Source organism: Cervus elaphus, chromosome 13, assembly GCF_910594005.1.
Source record: "Cervus elaphus chromosome 13, mCerEla1.1, whole genome shotgun sequence".
Lineage (NCBI taxonomy): Eukaryota > Metazoa > Chordata > Mammalia > Artiodactyla > Cervidae > Cervus > Cervus elaphus.
Genome location: NC_057827.1, coordinates 25,792,454 through 25,815,766, shown reverse-complemented (window position 1 = coordinate 25,815,766; position 23,313 = coordinate 25,792,454). Strand labels below are relative to the sequence as shown.

The 23,313-nt window shown below is 38.5% G+C and overlaps 1 protein-coding gene across 5 annotated transcripts in view; it reads left to right on the top strand.

The window, feature by feature from the left end:
• Nucleotides 1–2,490: 2,490 nt before the first annotated feature.
• SEC11A (SEC11 homolog A, signal peptidase complex subunit) overlaps nucleotides 2,491–23,313 on the top strand; it is a 34,418-nt gene continuing 13,595 nt past the window's right edge. Inside the window, exons 1-3 of one of the 5 annotated variants that reach the window (XM_043922689.1) lie at nucleotides 2,491–2,512; nucleotides 17,230–17,339; nucleotides 21,957–22,106. In XM_043922689.1, the coding sequence (XP_043778624.1) occupies nucleotides 17,257–17,339; nucleotides 21,957–22,106 (233 nt within the window). In that variant the 5' untranslated portion in view covers nucleotides 2,491–2,512; nucleotides 17,230–17,256. The other 4 variants (XM_043922691.1, XM_043922688.1, XM_043922690.1 and 1 more) reach the window with 4 other exon arrangements.

Below are 23,313 nucleotides of genomic sequence, written 5' to 3'. Positions count from 1 at the left end.
TGACCAAATTTCATAAGCTATGGAATGAACCACACGTATGCACTGGGAACCAGGGGCAAATAGACAACCAGTTATCTTATTTATTTTTTAAACATTTTCATTAGAGTATAACAAAAATGTAAAACTTAGAGTATAGTTAATTTACAATATTTTTTGTTTTAGGTATACAGCAAAGTGAATCCGATATGCATATACAACATACCTGTATCTACTCTTTTTTAGATTCTTTTCCTATATAAGTCATTACAGTATTAAGCAGAGTTCCCTGTGCTATACAGTAGGTCCTTAGTAGTTATCTATTTTATATATAGTAGTGTGTACATAGCAATCCGCATCTCCCAATTTATCCCTCCTCCTTTCTTTTCCCTGCTTGTAACCATACGTTTGTTTTCTACTGCCAGTTTAATAAAACACACTTCTTAGAGGCTTATCACATGTCTATTAGCACTGTTCTTTTTCAGCTGCTCATCATAATTCATTACACTTGTGGGTTACCCAGTCCCAGTGCAGTCAGATTCTCCCAGTATATATATTTGCACTGGATTCCTGGGCAATATTTCATTTACAACTTTTTTTCTGAGTTTGAACATATTCAGCATCCTGATTTAATTAACTTTCAACTAACTGATTTGAATTAATGATCCATTTTTGTTAGTTGAAAATAAAATGTAATACAGTGAAATTTCAAATTTAACACATAAACTAAACACTTATGAAACAATACATTACAGTAACGGCATCCTAACAACTGAACATTAGCTGAGACAAACTATAGAGCCAACACAACCTAAAGAGTGAAATGACTATTGAGATGTAACATGATTTCTGAGAAAATCATAATTAGTCTGACATTTAAAGTTTATGAAGTAGGGGACTTCCCCAGTGGTCCAGTGGCCAAGACTCCATGCTCCCCATGAAGGGGGCCCAGGTGTGATCCCTGGTCAGGGAATTAGATCCCACATGCCGTGGGACAACTAATCCCCTATATTACAACTACTGAGCCCTCGTGCCCTCGAGCCCATGCTCCGAAACTAGAGTAGCCCCTGCTGGCTGCAACTACACAAATCCTGTGCCCAGTGACGAAGACACAGTGCAACCAAAAATACATCAAGTAAATAAATTAAAAAAAAAAAAAATGGAGAAAGTTAGGTATTGTTAAGAAAGCTGGGGAGAGATGAATGGACAAGAAAAGGCCCTTGCCTTCAAGGAACTTATGTCTATTTTCCTCCACAGGCCTTTCTAATTTCGAGAAATCAGGGATTCATATTTTGACTCAATAAGTGTGGCTTACCTATGCACAATAGTTGGAGATTCCCAACACACACACATTTTAAATTCAACAAATATTTGTTGGGTGCTCAATGTTTGTCAGGTTGTGCATTCGCCACTGGAAATTTAACAATGAACAAGAAGTCAATGGTTCTTTTTTCTTTTTTGTAACAGCTTTATTGTGATATAATTCACATACCATACAGTTCACCAATTTGAAGCATACAATTCAGTGGTTTTTTTTTAGTATATTCATAGAGTTGTATAACTATCACCACAATCAATTTTAGAACATTTTCAACACCTTCCCCCAAAAAGAAACCCCATACCCACTAGCATCACCTCCCACTTTACCCAACCCTCCCAGCCCTGGCAACCACTGCTTTCTGTCTTTATGGATTTGACTATTCGGGACATTTTACATAAAATTCATGGTCTTTTGTGATCGGCTTCTTTCATTAAGAAGCAATGTTTTAAGAATCTAATGTTTTTAAAGGTTCATCTGTGTCACACTATTTCTTTTTGTTTTTAAATAATATTCAATTGTATGGATATACCACATTTTGTTCATCCCTTCATCAGTTGATGAATCCATCCGTCATCCATCAGGTGCTCAGTCGTGTCTGACTCTTTGGGACCCCGTAGACTGTAGCCCACCAGGGTCCTCTGTCCATGGGGTTCTCTAAGCAACAGTGGAGTGGGTAGGCTTTCCCTTCTCCAGGGGATCTTCCTGACCCAGGCATCAAACCCAGGTCTCCTGCATTGCAGGCAGATTCTTTACCATCTGAGCCACCAGGGAAGCCCCAAGGTTTGGCAGTTTTCTCCTCTTGTCTCCCTCTCACCTCTGGGTTTGGTAGTTTTCTAATCCTACCAGATTTCCTCTGTAACTAAGAGCTTCTTAAACTCCTGAAAGCTTCAGGCAGTGCTCAGAAAGTCACAGCCTCCGCCCTAACCCAACAGCACTTATGGAAATACCTCAGTGGTCAGTTTCCCGGAGCTCAGGACAAATCCAGCGCCACACCCAGACTCGCGGCCCCGGCTTGAACCGAGGCGGGCCACTCAGGGGCCGTTTCTGCCCCGCAGAGACACGGTTCCCTATTGGCCAGGCGTGAGCTAGGTCCCGCCTTCCGGAGGTTGCAGGGCGGTCTCCTACCTAACCCTGAGCGGCCGCCACAGTGTGGGGCCGCGAGGATGAGCGCGGGAAGTGGGCTTCAGTCGGCTCTCAGCAGACGAGCTCCAGGAGGTACGAGAGCCTCCTTCAGCGAGGCCAGGCCAGGAGGTTGGACTAGGACGGCCGGGAGTCCCTTTGTCCCCGTGTCGCGGCGAGGGGGCGGGGCCGCGCCGGTTCCACCCCGGAAGCGGAAGCGCGGGCACCGCGGGGTCCTGTCCAGTGTGCGCTTGGCCCGTGCGCCAGCCGTTCCTCCCGCCGGTCACATCGCGCCCTTTCTTCTTCCCGTGTCCACTCGCCGGCCCCGCCATGCTGTCTCTAGATTTTTTGGACGATGTGCGGCGGATGAACAAGCGGCAGGTGAGCTTGGCCGCCCACCGTTCCCCTTGTACCTTCCACTGTTGCCCCGCGTACCTCTGGGCCCCAGTATGAGGGCCTGAGCGGTTCTGACGCCTGGACTCTTCCATCTCTTTGTGGAGTCTGTGGCCAGAGATAGCTTTATCCACTCGCTGTTTTAGCCCTTAGTTGAGACTGGGCCTTCTCCGGGCGGAGCGGGAAGCCTGATCGTCACGTTCCATTGCCCATAATGAGGCAGGGAAGCAAGTGGAAACCGTGGGGCTCTTTTTAAGTGGGAGTTGGGGCTGCTTATTGTGTTAGACTGGGTAAGGCGGCAAACTTCAATCGCAGTGACTTCCGATGGATTGTGGCAACTGGGTTTAGCAGTCCACTGCTTCTCAGGCTTCTGGGATGCTCGGGGAGACGGTTATAGGCCCCACAAAAGCCATTCTACTTTGAGCCCGTTGCAACCTTTCTAGTACAGCTGGGCCCCAGCGGTCTGTACTGACTTCCTGGAACTACCTTCGAGTTCAGAGTTGAAACAGTTACTCTGCTTGCCCTCGAGTCCACTTCAGCGTTAGGGTGTACCTCAGAATATTAGTGGTACAGGGATCTTGAAACTTACATTTCCTGATTTTTGTCCTTAAACCTTATTCCATCCTGAACTTAGAGATCATATTCCGGATAGTCCTGTTGCAATTATTTGTTGTTGTTGTTTAGTTGTTTCTATCGTGTCCGATTCTTTTGCGACCCCATGGACTGTAGCCCTCCAGTCACCTCTGTCCAGGGGTTTCCCAGGCAAGAATACTGGAGTGTGTTGCCATTTCCTTCTCCAGGGTATCTTCCCGGATCAGAGATGGAACCCGTGTCTCCTGCATTGGCAGGCAGATTATTTATCACTGAGACACCTGGGAAGCCCTGTAATTATTTAGTCATTGGGAAAAGTTGCTTCTTTTTGTCTTCGAGTTCAGTAGTGTCTGAAGAGCCTAGTTTTGCTTGCCTCGGACCTTTTTTTACAGTGTTTTGCTGTTAAGAAGGATCCTGATGTCACTATTAAAGGTTTTTCTCTTGGACTTCTGTTTTGCAGTTTATAATTACCATTTAGGGAAGAAAATATGCACCCTCCCCTTACTCCCCTTCAGACCTCAGCTAGCTCAGACCTCAGCTAGCTCTTAGAAATGTTTCCTACTTCCTTCAGTCATAATTGATCTTTCCTTTTCAAATTGCACGACTTTTATGTCTTTATAACATTTAAAATTCTCACCTGTATAGTGTTTTTTCATCCATATCTGAATTTCTAGGTGCCACAGACATTTCTCTGGAGAAATTCTTATTTGGGGCCTCTATTGTTCCCTGTGCTAGGTTCAGTGAGAAAAATGCAAAGATAAATAAGAACCACTTAGACTCTGGTCTAAGCAGGAGCATCAATATGTAGAAAATGACTAAGGCAGAACAGTAACTATTTTGACCTCTTGCTATATATGGAGTGCATTATACACCTGTGAGGTAGGTCATTTTATGCCCATTATACAGGTAAAGAAAATGAGCACCCTACCAGAAATTGTTAGGAGGGGATGGGAAGGATTGGATTGCATGGGGATGGGGGTGAGGAAAAGTTAGAAATGAGGTTTTACCTGCACATAGTATCTGAGGAAAAAATTGATGGTACTGACTATAGGTACTGAGGGGTTTCCCTGGTGGCTCAGTGGTAAAGAATCTGCCTGCAATGCAGGAGACTAGGGTTCGATCCCTGGGTTGGGAAGATCCCCTGGAGGAGGGCATGCCTACCCACTCCAGTATTCTTGCTTGGGGAATCCCATGGGCAGAGAAGCCTGATGGGCTACACAGTCCATAGGGTCACAAAGAGTTGAACTCCACTCAAGTGACTAATTATGCACACATGCATTTGTACCGAGAGCTTACTAGATGAAAAGAGGGAAACTAGAAGTTTCATCAAATGTTTGATTAATTTGAGTTGTAATTATTTTTTAATAGAGGAATACTTTAATACAGTAAACTCCATCCATTTAAAGTGTATCAGTTGAGGGAATCCCCTGACAGGTCAGTGGTTAGGGATTTTCACTGCTGATGGCCTGGGATCCATCCCTGGTCAAGAACTAAGATTTCAGAAGACACCCGGCAAGGCCAAAAATAAAAATGTATCAGTTGATAAGTTTCTACAGTTATGTACATACATTACAGTCAAGATACAGAACATTTCTATCACCCACGAGATCCCTTGTAGTTCATCTCTCTAACACTTGGAAACCACTGATTTGCTTTTTGTCGGTATTGATGGGTTTGTGTTTTATAGAAATGGAACCAGAGTATGTATTCTTTGAGCTTTGAGTTTTAATTGATTTTTAACTTGCGTGTGCTAAATTGCTTCAGTCACGTCCAACTCTCTTTAGCCCTATGAACTGTACCCCTCCAGGCCCCCATGATTGTTTACTGTATGTAATTTTTTTTTCTGTCTGCTTCACAATTTTCAGAATTAAAGTGTTTCACTACCTTCATGGCATCCAATAAGCTGTTGCCAGATAAATGTCTTCTCTCCTGTCCTCAAACTTCAGTAGATCCTATTGTAAGTTAAAGTCCCAAGCCCGTTAGAATGGTGTTTGCAATAAGTCTTAGTCATTTTACAGTCTGCTTTTTCTCTCTCTCTCGTAAACTGGGGTTTAATTTTCTTGCCTATTTCATTTCACTGTGTGTATGAACATGGTTCTGTTCAAACTTTGTGTACTTAACTGTCTTGAGAATGCCCCTTGTATTATTTTTGAGCCTTTGTGTACCACCCTAGACTATTAGGTGATCTCTAAAGCCCTTTTAGCTGTTATATACTGTTTTATTTGTCTTCTCCTCTTTACATTGTGGCTCTTTTACTGTAATATCAGAGCACAGCTTTTCTGAGGCTTTCCTTAATCCACAAAGCCCTGATTTATAGTTTGCCCATTTCTGTGGTGTAAATACTTCCAACATGACCAATTTCAAGCTCCTGACATGACATCACTGAATGTTGAATTAGGAAGAAATGTAGTAGGCTGCAACTATAATTTCCACCTTACAAATAAAATTTAAAAAATAATCTCAAGAACATAGATAATGGTAAAATGTAATAAAAAAGAAACTGATGAATTTAGATTATTTGTTAACTTTGTTTTTAAAGTAATTGTACTAATTTTTATAACTCTTTGTTTAACAATCAGCTTGCAAGATTCCTCAGAATTTAGCAAGTTGGTTCCATCACTCCTCTGGTTGTAGGTTAATTTCTTGATGCCCATTGAGATAGCCTTTGTGTGCAGAAAAGCCTATTTAGAATTCTTGTATTTGGAAAAAAAAACACCTCAATTTATAAAGTCTAAAATTTAAAAACTCAGTTCTTAAATCTTTTAGAATCAGTTTTCAAATCTTGTCCTATTGAAAGTCTAGCAAGTTTTTTTGGCACACCATGAGGCCTGTGGGATCTTAGTTCCCTGACCAGGTATTGAACCCGGGCACTTGGCAGTGAAATCACAGGGCCCTGACCACTGGGCTTCCAGGGATTTCCCAGGTCTAGCAAATTTTAAGAATCACTTTTAAGGGCCTTTGAATATTTAGGCTAATTTGTAAACAGACATCTTAAAAGTATTAAATTTGATTTATAAATTTAAACAATTTCCTTTTTAAGAAGGTTAATCAACAAACATCAGTTCATGCTTATGTAATTTTTATAAATTTGAAGCTTAGGTTCTCTCACATGTTTCAGCATTTGAATATAATATATAAATAGTAAGTTTTCTGATTAAAATATAAATCTATAATGATTGTACATTTTGAATTAGAATTGCAAACCTGACCTACTTTAATAGGTCAGATTCTCTTTAAATGTTACAAAAACTTAAGATTCCAAATATGCACAGAGTCCTTAACATAAGAGTCCTGGAGTGAAAAGATGCTTATTTGCTAAATAAGTATGTTATGCCAAATAATTTTTCTATTACTTTTATGTGTAATTCTCTGTTTGCTGAGAAGTTTTTGTTTTTTGCTGAGAATTCTTTTTTTTTTTTTCCTTTTTTTTTCTTCTTTTTTTTTCCTTTTCTTTTTTCTTTTCGCTGAGAATTCTTAATGACCAGAGGACTTTGGCCAGCCTGACTGGATCCGTGTTTGAGCCCTGATGGACTAGCCTGACTGTCACAGAATTTTCTCTTAGTGTCTCCTTAGGTCTTTTCCTTTACTTGATTGAACTTGGCATTTCTTTGGATTTTAATTATCTGTATGTTTTCCTACCAAAATCTGAAGACTTTAAGACTTGGCACAATCCTTTCTTTTGTTGTCTTTCTATTTAAAAAAAAATATTTTGGCCGTGCCCATGAAGCATGTGGGATCTTTGACGAGGAATTGAACCCCTGCTCCCTGCAGTGGAAGGGCAGAGTCTTAACTACCGGACCACCAGGGAAGTCCTTCTTTTTATATCTATCTCTTAGGATCACTTAACTCTTAATGGCTACTGTAGTGATTTCTGATTGAATTCCAGATATTTTTGGTAACTTTTTCTTTTTAATAAATTGGCTCTATAGTGAAGCACACAGAAGCCTAGATTCTTCTTAGACTTGAACCTAATATGAGCAAGTGTACTGCAAATAGGACGTATATACAACACCGAGGACAGCTCCATTACTTTTTTTGATTATTGAAAGCTAATCTGGTCTTGTTTAGGATTGGGAAAATCTTTATCACTAGCAGGGTATTAAATATAGAGAGTTGTCAACTGGTTAAAAGATGCTCAGCCACTAAAATGGGTAAAAGAGGACTCTTAAGGGGTTTAGAAATAGTGTGTACAGAAACCAGTAATTATGCCTTCTAGGTTAAGGGAGTCAACAAAGAACTAGCAGAATACCTCCCTCCAAGCCCCTTCCAATAACCTGAGATAACAGGCTTCTTTGGAGAGGGTGTGGCTGCCACAGGGACATGTAGTGACATTTGCCAGAGCAGTGAACTGGAACTGGTCCATAGAAGCGGCCTACTGAGAGGCTGAGAAGTTTGCGAGTGTGTGTGGGCAGGAGCCAGTCTGTGATGGTCTCTGAGGTGTGCTCTCGCAGACCTCCTGTACTCAGATCTACTGGCTACCTGGTGAAATACAAACACTCCATGGGAAGAGAAGCCCTTCCCACTCTCTGTCATCTTGCAGCGGCCCTGCAGTGCCTTTGTTAAGAAAAACGTACATCCTTGAGGCAGTGGGAAAAGGTGCCCTTGTTTACAGGGCTCAGCCTAGTAACACAGAAGGATGGATTTGGTGCCGAAAGACAATAAATTTATACTGCCTACTCTTCCACTGTTCTCTCAGGCCAGCCACTTAAGATGATAGAGGACACATGCTGCTGCTGCTAAGTCGCTTCAGTCGTGTCCGACTCTGTGCGACCCCATAGACGGCAGCCCACCAGGCTCCCCCGTCCCTGGGATTCTCCAGGCAAGAATACTGGAGTGGGGTGCCATTTCCTTCTCCAATGCATGAAAGTGAAAAGTGAAAGTGAAGTTGCTCAGTCGCGTCCGACTCTTAGCGACCCCATGGACTGCAGCCTACCAGGCTCCTCCATCCTTGGGATTTTCCAGGCAAGAGTACTGGAGTGGGGTGCCATTGCCTTCTCCGACATATAAGACCAGTGAAATTCATGACTGTGTGCCCATGTGACTGTTGTGCTTTATTACCTGTAAAATAAGTTTTCTGATCAGAAGCAGTGCTGTATGGAATGTCATGATGAGTCATAAAGGCATTCATTCTGTAAGTTCATGGGTGCTGGTTTTGATGGAAATACTGAAGACAAGGAAGACAGATCTGTGGCTGTGGTGGTTTAATTGCTAAGTTGTGTCCGACTCTTTGTGACCCCATGAACTGTAGCCCATGATGCTCTTCTGTCCATGGGATTTCCCAAGCAAGAATACTGGAGCGGGTTGCCATTTTCTTCCTCGGGATCTTCTGGACCCCGAGATCAGACCTAGGTCTCCTGCACTGCAGAGAGATTCTTTACTGCTGAGCCACTAGGGAAGCCCTCTGTTTCCAGAGTCTGTTCTAGAAAGAAGAAATTACTGCCCCTTCCATGATGGAAGTAATCCAGCGTCAGGAATGGTGGCATTGTTGGTCTTTGCAGTTGGCAGTCTAGGCACTCATCACTGGCTAGAACCAAGCTGGTCCTGGTGAGTGAAAGTCCACGTTGCTAACCTTCATCTTGGCTGCTATAGCCATTTGACCATTAGTCCATTGGTTAAGAGACATGAGTGGCTAGGGAAAGAGGCTGACTGACACCGTGATACACTGCATTACAAGTTAAATTATGGTCTGAATCTAGAGAATCACTTCAGTGAGAAGAAAGGAGAGGACAGCAAGAGCCAAGCCAGACCATGGAAGGCCCTCTGTGCTTAGGGGTTCAGAAGTTAGCCTATAGGTGGTCAGAGAAGATTTTGAGAGGTGGTAAGAGAAGATTTTGAGCAGACAGCTCAATAATTTTATTTTCACTTTACGAACAATAATTATATATTGGTGCATGAATTAGAAAGATGTACTAGAGATAGAACTGTCAGACTGCTTCAGTAGTCTGGATAAGTGGAGATAAGATGTGAAGTAAGGCAGTAGTCATAGAAATAAAGCCAGTGGGTTGGATGTAAGAGATGTTGGGAGGGTAAAATTTAGAAGACTTACATGCATGGTGGGACTAATCACTAAGCTAGAGTATATGGAGGGAGGTAGAGGAAAAGGATTGAGTTCAGCTCTGTACGTGTTGAATTTAAAGTGTCTATGTAACACCTAGGTGATTTTCAGTAAATAACTGGATATACTTACCAATTGGATAGAACTGGTCTGGTCTGGAGAAGAGATTTGGGTGATATATGCTGATATGTGATAATTGAATCTATGAATAGATAAGACTGCAGAGTGGAAAGAGAAAAGGACAAAGGTTGAACTCCTAGAACACTTGCATTTAACTGGATATCAGAGAAGAGGTCAGGGTCTGAGGTTGGTGACACAGAAACCGAGAGATCAGGGAGTGAGAAAAAGATGATCAAGTGCCAAGTGTCTCAGAAAAACAAGGTAGTTAAAATAAGATCATGGACTCCCTCCTCCTGGTTTTTAATGAATAGTTTAAATAGTTAATATATTTACATTGTTCTCCTCCGCCCCCCACAAAAAGTGAAAGTCACTTTTTCCTATAGTCTTGCCAGCATTGTGTTTTCAGACTTTGAGATTTTTTCCATTCTAATAAATGAAAAGTGGTATATCAGGACAGCTTACTTGTATTTTGCTCATTATGAGTTTGGTTGAGCATATTTTCATGTGATTTTGGAGTTTATATTTCATTTTCAATGAGCTAGCAGTTCATAACACTTTGCTTATTTCCCTTTTGGATTGTTGTTATTGATTTGTAGGATCTCTTTATAGGACGATTAGTCTTTTGTATATATATAGTAAATATTTTCTCCCAGTTTGTCATTTGTGTTTTGATTTAGCTTACAGTATAATTTGCCATGCATAGTTGTTGGGTTTTTGGGTGTTTTTTTTTTTTGGTTATTTGCTCTTTAATATTGTTTTGGGGAGTCAAATTTACCATTTTTTTCTTCATGGCTTCTGGATTTCAGGTCAATTTAAAAAACTTCCCTTACTCCAAGGCTTTCGTACCTTTTTTTTTTTGTGGGTTTTTTTTTGTTGTTTTTATTTTTTTTTTGGTGTGGACCATTTTAAAATCTTTATTGAATTTTTTGCAATATTCTGTTTTATTTTTTGGCCACAAGGCATGTGGGATCTTAGCTACCCGAAGAGAGATCGAACCCACACCCCCGTATGGAAGGTGGTTAAGCACTGTGTTAACCCTTGTGTTAACCTCTGGGCCTCCAGGGGAGTCCTGGCCTTCCCTCCTTTGTTTTCTTCTGTTACTTTTGTGAATTTGTGCCTTAAAAAAAAAAAAACCACTTTATTGACGTATAATTCATAAAATTCACCCATTTTAAGTGTATAGTTCATGGGTTTTAGTAAATTTATATAGGGTTGTGCACCTATCACCACAATCCATTTTTAGGATATTTTCATCATCCCAAAAGATCCTTTGTGTGCTTTCAGTCAATGCCCATTTCCACTCCCTGCCCCAGACATCCACTAATCTATTTTGAATCTCTATGATTTACCTTTACTAGATATTTTATTATTTTATTTAATTTTTTATCAGCAATTGGCTTTTAGTAAGTCAAAGCAGACATTGTACTTAAATGGAATCCTGTAAAATTCTACAAAATCCTTTTGTAGCTGGTTGCTTTCATTTCACGTAATTTTGTAAAATTGTGGTGAAATACACTTAACAAAATTTTCTATCCTAACCATTTTTACTTTGTTATTTTTTTTTAATTGAAATGTAGTCAATTAACAATGTTGTATTAGTTGCAGGTGTATAGCAAAGAGATTCAGTTACACACACATATATATGTCTTCTTTTTCAGAGTCAAATTGGTTTGTTTTTCTTTGCTGTTTTTCTGTCTTCTATTTCACTTATTTCTACTCCTAATTTTAGTATTTCTTTTCTGTGAGTTACTTTGGATTTCATTTGCATTTTCCTAGTGTTTTAAGTTGGAAGCTTAATTTGGGAAATCTACAAATATTTGAAAATTAAACAGTGCATTTCTAAATAACTCATGGGTCAAAGGAGAATCACAGGGAAATTGCAAAATATTTTGAACTGAATATAAACCAAAACACAACTTGTAATTTGAGACCTTTCTGTTTTTCTTAACATAGGATTTACTGTTATAAAATCCCCTCTACATACTACTTTCAGTGCATCCCGCAGATTTTGAAATGTTGTATTTTTATTCTCTTTTGATTTCTTCTACCATGGGTGATTTTAGAAGTATCTTATTTGATTTCTAAACATTTGGGGCAGTTTTTCAGGTATCTTTCTGTTACTGATTTCTATTTTCTTTCTTTTTTTTTTGTTTTGTTTTGTTTTTTTTTTTTTTGATTTCTATTTTCATGCCATTGTGATTGGAGAATACTCTTTGCATAATTCAAATTCCTTTCTATTTATTGAGATTTGTTTTGTGGTCTTGAATATGGTTTGTCTTTCTGAATGGTCTGTGTGTACTTAAAAGGAATGTGTATCTGCTCTTGTTGGACAGAATGTTCTATAAATATCAGTTAAGTCAAATTGTTTGGTAGTGTTGTTCAAATCTTTTCTATGCTTATTGTTTTTTTTTTTTTAATTTTCTTGCTGTATCAGTTATTGAGAGGGGATATTGACATTTTGGACTATAACTGTGAGTTTGTCTATTTCTTCTACTCTTTTCCATTATGTTTTATCACAAGATATTGAATATAGTTCCCTGTACTATACATTAGGACCTGGTTGTTTATCCATTCTGAATGTAATGGTTTGCATCTACCAAGCCCCAAACTTCCAGTCCATCCCTCCCTCTCCTTCTGCTTCTTGGGGGAGAGTGTGTTCTTTATGTCTGTGAGTCAGTTTGTGTTTTAAATAGGTTCATTTGTGCCATATTTTAGATTCCACATAAAAGTGATATAATTTGATATTTGTCTTTCTCTTTCTGAGTTACTTCACTTGGTATGATAATCTCCAGTTGCATCTTGAAATAGTGTTTTATTACTATGACTTTAGTTTCACTAAACTTGTCTTTTGTGATGTCTAATCTGCTGTTATTCCATTTTGTGTGGTTATCAGACAAGATTCGGCACATGCAAGGCAGTATGGCCATAGCCAGCCTGTGTGGTTTTCATTTCAGATGTTTTCTTTTTCATCTCTAGAGATTTGAGTTGGGTCTTGGATATATTTTCTATCATCAAAGTCTCTAATGTGCTCAGTCTTTCCCCTACCATCTTCTTTGTTTTTAATTCTGGCTGAGCCACACAGCTTGTGGGATCTTAGTTCCCCAACCGGGGGTTGAACCTGGGCGGCAGCAGTGAAAGCGCTGAGTCCTAACCACTGGACCACCAGGGAATTACCGATTCAAGGCTTTTTAAAAAGGCTTTGTTAGGCAAGTCCACAGCAGCCTTTAGTCCACGGTTAATTTTTCACCACAACTAAACAGTAACTTTTGAGTATGCTATCCAAAGCCAATGTGTTATGAACATTTCCACTCTGGCCAATGGAAACAAATTATTCCTGCCCCATATGAGCTTTTAGAATTGTTCTGTTGCTCCTTTTAGATGATTCTTTAGATGATTAATTTCCCTTAAATGCATGTGCTAATCCTTGCTGATCATCACGCAGCTGAAGACTTGAGAAGAGAGGCTGCATAGATCTTTATATAGTTCTCATTTCTGTAATGCCTTACAATCAAAGCTGCCTTCATCTCCCCAGACTCCCAGTTCTTTGTCATCAAGTCAGGAGACTTGTAGGCTCTGGCTACATTTCCATTTTGCCCTGTGACCTGGACACCATCCAGTCTGTAAGTTGGGGCAATTGTAGGGCTCACCTTGTTTCTCCTTTCATAATCCTATGCTACCTGGACACCGTCACATGTCCAGTGTCTGAAAACCTTTGTTCATATATTTTATCTAGTGTTTTAATTATTTCAGGCAGGAAGGTAAATTTGATCCCTTTTTCTCCAACTTGGCCTGAATAACATGTTTCTTTTTTTTTTTTTTTTACTTTTTTATTTTGTATTGGGGTATAGCTGATTAACAAACAATGTCGTGATAGTTTCAAGTGGATGGCAAAGGGACTCAGCCTTATATATACACGTATCCATTCTCCCCTAAGCTCCCCATCTATCCAGGCTGTCCCATAACATTAAACAGAGTAAATAGCGTATTTTTGAGATTCATCTATGTTGTGTGTTTCAATAGTTCATTCATTTCTATTCCTGAGTGGTTTTCCATCATTTGGAAATAATGTTGTAATTTATTTATTCACCTGTTGGTGGACATTTGGTGTTTTTTTTTCCAATTTGAGGCTATTATGAATGAAACTACTATACAAGTGTTGCATGGATATGTTTTCATTTGTCAGATTTTAAAGAAATTTAATGGATTTTTTAAAATGAAAGTCATCTTATGCCTGTTTAGACAAATCAAGAATTTTTGTTGTTGTTATCATTTAAGACCCTCACTGGGACTATCAGTGACTTTATATATTGGACCATAATAAGTGTCCATTCTGATTATGCTTCGGCTTTTCAGTGCTGTAAATTTTACTGGTAGCTGCTCTCAGTGTATCTGCTTCTAATACCCTAGTTTTTAATTGCTACTTCTATGAATTAGAAACCAGGGGAATTGTGATTATGAATTAATAAGTCTCTTAAGTTTGAGGTCTCAAAATAAGTGGAATTTAAGACTTAAGCCAACTGCTATTTTGTAGCTCTCAGACACATTTTTGCTTCCATGGTCATGTTTGTCTTCACTTGAGATTATTAGAAGTCTGAACTCCTATGAAAATACTCTTTGTTGAACTTCAAGTATCTCTTACGAGAACAGGAAATATAATAGTGTGTTTGATAACTAATAAGTGCAAGTATATAACTTCCAAATTTGTTGTTGTTTAGTCACTAAGTTGTTTCTGACTCTTTTGCAACCCCATGGACTGTACCCACTAGGCTCCTTTTTCCATGAGATTTCCCAGGCAAGAATACTGGCGTGGGTTGCTATTTCTTTCTCCAAGGGATCTTCCTGACCTAGGACTTGAACCTGCATATCCTGCATTGGCAGGCGGATTCTTTACCATTGAGCCACCTAGAAGCCCCAACTTCGGTATTAGAACTTGTTAAATTATAATATTTAAACTTACTATCACTGGGAAGACCCATAGGGATGGGATGGGGAGGGAGGTGGGAGAGGGGATCAGGATGGGGAACACATGTAAATCCATGGCTGATTCATGTCAATGTATGGCAAAAACCACTATAATATTGTAAAGTAATTAGCCTCCAACTAATATAAATGGAAAAAAAAGAAAAACAACAACTTACTATCAGCTTTATTTTGCTGAATTTTCTGTTGTAGGTTTTTCTCAAATTCTTGTTATTTATTACTTACTGTGTATTTTAACTTATGTAGATTATTCTAGTCATGGAACTTTTTTGGGAAGTCTCCACACACTACTTCCTAAAAGTGCAAAAGAAAAATAGCACACATAAAGCCTTATGCCATAGCTACCAAGAGATATTACATAGAGCTTTGACTGGTTTTTAATAACATTCTTTAACTTTGAACACTGAAGAACATAATGTTCCAGTCATTTCTTAGAAAAAATAATGGGGCTATTCAGTTCTGTGATTGTTACTCTACATATGTCACAATGTCCTATTAATAGCTTGCTTTGGCCAAATGGTATGAGGTTAGGTAGCTGCCACCTTATTTCTGTCAATACCCAAAATACCTCTTTCTCTACATTCATTCTGTACATTCATTAGCATTTAGATACAGTGGTGAAGAAAGCAGGGGCTTTTGAGTAAAGATTTTTGTCATGAAAAAGGGGAGAAGAGAGTGAAAAATACGGTACTTTCAAACTTTTGCTCAGGTAGAGTATTTGTTTTCGCAGATATGTGCTTCTGTCTAGGTTTTGACAGACAGTCACACACTGACTTAGAAGTGTACAGGCCGGCATCTTTTAAGGAACATTTATACATAGTGAGAGACACGGCCTCTTTCTCTACTGTTGAGGTTGCTCTTGATGATTGGATACATGTCACAACAATGATTGTGTAGTTAAAATAGGATTACATGTCTGAGGAAAAAGAGAAGAATAACTGTAGTGACCTCCTTGCAGGAACAGAGAAAATCAAGATTTTTTAAATCTTTCATTTTTCTTTTAAAGAACAGCTACTTTAGGGACTTCTGTGATAGCCTAGTGGTTAAGAATCTGTCCTCCATGGCAGGGGGCACAGGGTCCATCCCTGGATGGGGAACTAAGATCCCACATGCTACAGGGTGCAGCCAAAAAAAAAAGGAAAAAGCCCCAACCAGTTATTTTATTAGCTGTCTCACACCTGTTCTGACAATGCTACATCTGTGCCCTTCTGAAGACAGAAAGCTTTTCCTCAGCAAAACAGATTTGAACTGACTGACATGTAGCTATTTTTAGCTTTATTTATTTCACTGTGTTTTTTATGTTTTGTTGCAGAAATATTAATAGGCTTGACTATAGGATATTGCCTGCTCAGAGTGTTATGTACTATATGGTATGTTCCGGTATTACCTTTTCAAAATCTGGCAAATTCTGAATTATGAAGCCTTTCTGACCCCCAAAGGTTTTAAATAAGAAATCATGAAACTATGTTTTGTAGTTTTTATAAGCCCCACAGCCCTTCCTTCAGTGACTCTGGATTGGGGCCCTTAATAATCTTTTGCCCTAACCAGTAGTATATATAGGTGACTTTCTTAGCATGGTAAGTTTGGAAAATAGAACCTCTAGCTGAATTCCTTCAGAGAAGGCAATGGCACCCCACTCCAGTACTCTTGCCTGGAAAATCCCATGAATGGAGGAGCCTGGTGGGCTGCAGTCCATGGGGTTGCTAAGAGTTGAACATGACTGAGCGACTTCACTTTCATGCATTGGAGAAGGAAATGGCAACCCACTCCAGTATTCTTGCCTGGAGAATCCCAGGGACAGGGGAGCCTGGTGGGCTGCCGTCTATGGGGTCGCACAGAGTCGGACACGACTGAAGCAACTTAGCAGCAGCAGCAGCAGCTGAATTCCTGACTGCCGATCCACAAGCGGACCACAATCACTTCTTAAAAGCTAGCTTTTCTATCCTTATCCTCTCTGACTCTGCTTTCTTAAATCTGTCTTTGGAATAAAAAGACTATTTTTTGTCTTTTCAAAAAATAATATGAAACAAGCGGTTTGGCTTTGACAAAGTCACTTCCTCTCTCTGAGACTGTTTCCTCACCTGTAAAATGAGGGCTCAGGTTAAATGCCATTGAATAGCCTGTAATTATCAAGGGCTATTTATTGTAGAAAAGTAAGTCCTAGAGGAGTTTCGAAGCACAGGTACATTGCTGTTGGCTGGTATGTGCCGTGAATGTGATGGAATTTAAGCTGAATGGTTGTGAAGCCCAAATGAAATAATTTATATGAAAAGTTCTGAAAATAATGTTAATCATATGAATGTAACGTGTTTTAGCAAACAAAGCAGAGCAGGATTCTTTGGGTGGCTTGAAGGGCTGTACTGGGATGTGCTCATGGGGTAATTACACGCACAGTTTGAAAGGCAGTCTCTGGGACTTCCCTGGGGTTCAGTGGCTAAGACTCTGCGCTCCCAGTGTAGGGGACCTGGGTTTGATCCCTGGTCAGGGAACTAGATCACACATGTCACAACTAAGACCCAGTGCAGTCAAAAAAATAAATAAAATTTTTAAAGGAGTTTCTGAACTTCAGGTGCCCTAATAGTACTACTTGAAACTTTAAAAAATTGATACTACTCTCGGTTGCTTTCCTCAGTCGGGCTAACTATGGATCTGATTTCTTCTCTTGTTCTTACAGCTCTATTATCAAGTCCTAAATTTTGGAATGATTGTCTCCTCGGCACTAATGATCTGGAAGGGGTTAATGGTCATAACTGGAAGTGAAAGTCCGATTGTAGTGGTGCTCAGGTAACAATTAATTTTTCTTTTCAAAGTATGGAGTTGCATGGCATTACTTGGGAGAGAAACTGAGATGTTGAATAATGGATATATCATTCCTTTAGACATTACTGTTGCCCAGAAGAGGACCTGGAAGAAAATTTGTTTTTCTTTCTCAGTTGTGAGAAATTCTCAACTTTGTCAGGCGCTTTCCATTCAGATCCCAAAGGGCTCCTGACTTTTCCATGAAATGTTTACCATATGAGCTTTATTTTTGGCACATCTGTTAAGGAAGTGTTTCAGTTTAGTTTATTTTCCCGAAATCTTTCTGTCTTATGTTTTTTTACTTTAGTCTATCAGGGCTGATGGTGGTTTAGTTGCTCAGTCATGTCCGACTCTTTGTGACCCCATGGACTGTAGCCCACCAGGCTCCTCTGTCCATGGGATTTTCCAGGCAAGAATACTGGAGTGGGTTGCCATTTTCGTCTCCAATCAGGGCTGATACTTAGTTGTTAATGTACAAGATCATATATCATCTTCATAAATTAAGAATTCTTCTGCAACATGTTCTCAGTGTCAGTACAGAAGCCTCACTAATTATTTCCATGTTTCATGCTGACCTTTAAATATCACTTCTAAATAGACTTCAGGAATTTTGAATATATTAATGCCATCTCTTAAAGTGACAAACATACTGATTTTTCCTTCCCTATCCTTGTACTCATATTCTTAATGATTTTAAAAACTTAATTTAGTAACTCATTATTGGAGAATTAACACTTGGTTATTTAATTGAATCATTATAATTTGGTCTTATTTGAAGCTTAATTATGTAAGCTGTCTCAAGTATTTTCTGGGGATAATAGAGTATAAATATAAAATAAATTGAATCATTAGCATTACCTAGAGTCTAGATAATAGTACATTAGTCTTAACAAGAAGAATTTGACTCTGACTGTTTACTAGGCTTTACTTCCATCAGTAAGTGGTTGGAAGCACTGGGTCTCCAGTATTTTCCTCCTCCCTTACTAATACTCATACGCACACCCTCGATCTGTCTTTATTACTAATCAAATGCAATTGTGATTTTAGAGATCTAGTGAAACGTGGATTTTGTTATTGGGGAAAGCACTTGATGTATTGTTCTAGGAGTATGGAGACTTGGGTCTTTAGCTCTTTCATTGTCTAACCTACAACCTTGGGCAAGTCTCTTACAGACTGAATCATAGCTTCCTCATCTAAAAAATGAAGGCTAGACCTAGCTGTTCGAGGTCTAAAATTGTGTGGCCCTAAGTTCCTGGACAGGTTTGAATTCAGTGAGTGTTCAAACACTAGTGGAAGAAGAATCCACACTAATTGTCACTGTGGGGAAAAGCTGTAGAGAGAAGGCCCAGGGAGGCTTCTTTTGGAGATTCTTCTGGGATTATTTAAGATTGAGTTCCATTCAGTGGAGATGCTTAAGGACAGTCTAATTAGCTTTAAATTGGAAATGATAGAGTGAGTAGGGGATTGTACTAAACACCTGCTCCACACTTTAGTGGTCCTGAAAATATCAGCTGGGATTTAAAAGGGATGTTTGGATAAGTTTTTTTGGTAGCTAGGTTATTCATATATTAAACTTTTCTGATTGTCAATGTGGAATAAAGAAAAAAAATTAAAAGAGACCAGGTCAAGAGAGCATCTGGTTGAGACTGGTGGGAGTAGTCATTAGAGAAAAGGTAACTTACGTGATTTCATGAAACTTCAAGGAATATAATTTTTGCCTAGATCCAAATGTACCTCCAAGGACTTAGGCCACCTGAAAATCCACTTTTAAGACTTTTGTGAAACTATTGGGAATAAAGACAAATAATTATTATTTATTTTATTTACTGAAGTTTCAGGGAACATTCAAAACATTTCCCCCTTTGTGACACTGAAGTCAGTTTTATTTTTATTTATATATAAAATATGTTTATGGTTATGCTGCATGGCCTTCGGGATCTTTATTCCCTGATGGAGGATTGAACCGAGGCCCCCTACAGTAGAAGAGTTCTATCCATGGACCTCCAGGGAATTCCCCAGTTTAATTTGTATAAATTATATATGACCTCTTACAAAATTGATGATGTATCATATTTAAAAGTATAGTTTGATCAGATAATAAATAGTAAGAAGTCTACTAATTATTTAATTTTTAAAAAGTTTCTTTAATAATTATTTCTTTAATAATCCTTTTCACCACATGCTTTTTATCTGTTTTGAATTGCCATCTGTATCTGGATTCTTAAATCTCTTTTTTCCTCATCCAACTTTATCCCTTGAATCTACACTCTTGTTTTCGTCCTACGCTAACATCTTTACCTAGATGTTGACCAGGCACTTGAAGCTCCACCAATAAAAGTGAAATTCATCTCCCATTCCCAAAAACCTGTTCTTCTTCCTCCTAGTTCTGTGACTGTCACGACCATCTGCTCAGTTGCCAGTGTTAAAAACCTGAGTCATTCTTGTTCCCCCTTCTGTCATAATCCAACTGACCATCAAATTTGTTGTTTTCCCTCCCTCTATTCTGACCTTTTATCGCTATCCTCCCTGCCGTTTTCTGTTTCAGGCCCTCTTCATTTCCTGCTTGGGCTATTGTAGTGACCTTTAAAAAAAATGCTTTTATAATAAAAATTTTAAAAAAACTTAATATATCTTCATTATATGAAATTTTGAAAACACAAGAAATCTAGATGAAACTAAGTCACCTATAGTTCTGGGATATAATCACTATTAACATTTTAGTCTCTTTTTCATGTATATTATTTCTTACATAATTGAGGTAACTCTGCATGTATTCTTTTTTCAGTCTTTTCCCCTTATCCTTATTTTCCAGTGTGCATGTTTTAATAAAACTTAATAATTGCCAAGTATTCAGTTGTAGATAATACCCTGGACAAGTGGTCTCCCAATTTACCTTCTCATCTTTTCCATCTATTCATGAATTCAATAAATATTTGAATGTCTTCTGTAAACTCTGTAGCTTCTGACGTGATCTTTTTTTTTTAAGTGCAAATGTGATCATGATAACTCCCCACTTAAAGTTCTAGAGTATCTCAGAGGCAATTTAGCACAGTGAGAGTAGACTCCTTTGGTCTAATTCCCTCATTTATAATTTTTTTTTTGTTTTGCTAATAACTCTAGGCCAGTCTAAGCCTCAGTCTCCTTATCTATAAAGTTAGGATAATTATAGTACCTACATCATAGAATTGTTCTGAAGATTGTTTGAAATAAAGAAACACCACTTAGAATTAGCGCTTTGCATATAAGTGCTCGATAAAGCTGAGTTATTGAATCAGAATAACTCAACTTTTATGTTTTATTTATATAATTTTCAAGCAAGGTTTTATTTGAACCAAGGATGTCACTGATTTTTTTAAAAATCAACCAAAATAAAAACTTGAAAATTTCATGTCTAGAATACCTTCTATAATGTTTTCATCGAACACGTGTTTCATCTTTTGTCTGAACACCTTCCAAGAAAGGGAATTGATTGCCCCATGAGGAAGCTTAACAGAAGTTTTAAGAATAAACATTGTGCTGAAAAATCTATGTTTCTAGTGAGCCCCCAAATTTGCTCATGTTTGAATCACCTGGGATCTTTACAGACTATTGGTTTGATGCCTACTTCTCATCCTCAGACATTCTGATTTAAGTGGTTTGAGACATGACCTGGGCATGGGGATTTTTAAGTTTCTCAGATGATTCTTGTGTGCACCAGAGTTTGGGAGCCACTGCTATACTCCCTTATAAATATAGAAGACCAGAGTCTTCAAACAGAAGTGTTTGAACCTTGTCACTGTTCTTGTGTTGAATTTTATTCCTTGTCTATCCATTTTTTCCTTATTAAACTTACAGTTATTGAAAATTAGAGCTTGAGTTTCTGAAATACTGATGCACTATTTCATTATAGAAAAAAAAGTTTCATCAAGTAGTGCAAATATCTTAGGACCTTTGAAGGACGTGGTAAAAGGTAGAACAGGTGAAAGGTAAGAAGACACTCTAGAAGTTTGTAACCACTAAGTACCATGAAATTGAATTCTTTGCTCATTTTTGAAATTCTTAGGCAAAGATCTCTGCTTTTGTCCTTGGTTTTCTTTATTGTTTCTCTTCTTTAAATAAATCAATTGATAGCACAAGCATTATCTCTGTTGCTGACTGTCCTTGACTTGATGAGCTGTTTTTCCTTCTTGTTGGATTGAAACCATAAGGTCATCTTGCTCTGTATCTTTATAAATGGCAGAAGAAGATGATCCGGTTCTCATTTGAATATTTGAATATCTTTAGTGTTTTCAGATGGAGAATAAGGGCAGGGATTATAAAGTTCATTCTTTTATATTCTGTTTTGAAATTTTAAAAGGTTAAGGAATTAGTAACATTGCCCTTTTCAAAATTTAAGCTCCTTTGAATAGTAATGGTTGCAATGGAACTAGTTAACTAAAGGAAACCTTTAGTATAACTAATTAGTATAAAGAAACCTTTTTTGGAGGACAGTACACATGTTTGTTGATATATTTGTTAAGATATGTATATTCCAAAGGTGATAACTTTTGTTGAATATCTAACTTTGAAAATAAATTTAATCTCAGACACTCTTTTGTTCTTATATTCTTTTTTCCCTCCCAGTGGCAGCATGGAACCTGCATTTCATAGAGGAGATCTTCTCTTTCTAACAAATCGAGTTGAAGATCCCATACGAGTGGGAGAAATTGTTGTTTTCAGGATAGAAGGAAGAGAGATTCCTATAGTTCACCGAGTCTTGAAGATTCATGAAAAGTATGTGCAAACTATATCTTCTCTATTTTAAAATATGTTTGTGTTTTAGTTTTTGCAGTATTTCATTTTGATAGCCCAAAGATTTAAGAAATGGTGGGAAACTCCTAGGTCCTTCTTCCAGTCCATTTTTATGAACCTCTTTTGGTGACATTTGGAAAACTAAATACTTACTAATTCATCTATTTCTTGAGGGCTTTTCTGGAGGTTTTTCTTGGATCTCTTCTACGTCCCAACCAGATCAGTGACCCTATATATCATCCCAGAAAAAAAGGTCACATAAAGATTGATCCCAAACAAGGATCTTATACAATGGATGAGGTAGCCCTAATCTTTCAAAAGTAAACCTTTAAGGCAATCTCACAGACGTTGTAAGAATAAATTTATCAACTTTTTCAAAATTCCAAAGAAAACTATTGAAATCTTAAAATTATTTATTCTTGTAAATATAGAAGGATTTTAGAATTGAAAAGAACATATGTAAGACCTTTAGAATTCACTGGGGGTGGAGGAGGGGTGTAACAATGAGCAAAAGCTGTCACGTCCCAGGTTTCAGTTTCCCTGTCTGTGACAGAAAGAAGTTCAGGAAGATTAGCCTGTGCCCACTGTGCAACTACGTATCCTTACCCGTCCCTTCCAAATCTGTAATGTTCCTAGTTAGAAGGGAAAGACAGAAAGAAATGGAGGAAAAGGGAGTGTCCTGGAAAACATGAGAGGGAGGTAAAGCGGTGGGAGTGATGTAGGTCCTTGAGTATGAGGAAGCCCTAAATAAATCCTGCCTCATTCTTAAACCCTCTCAAATAGTTTATATTCTCCACTTACAATAGAGGGAACCGTCGCCTGTTGCTTTTTGAAGATCATTGTAAACATTCTAGCTTAGAAGAGTTCTTTCTTCATTGATGAAATAAAGATCTGGCCGTTCTTCTTTTTCTATACCTCAACATATTGAGAGATTATACTTTTTTGAAAGTATTTTTATTTATTTGGCTACACTGGGCCTTAGTTGCAGCAGGTGGGATCTAGTTCCCTGACCAGGGATGGAACCTAGACCCCCTGCATTGGGAACACAGAGTCTTAGCCCCTGGACCACCAGGGAAGTCCCAAGATTATAATTTTTAAATGGCATTCTATTAGTGACTTGGAAGGAAGGAATAACTTAGTTTTATTTATTTATTTTTTTTAAGAATCATGAAGGTTTATTCAGTACAGA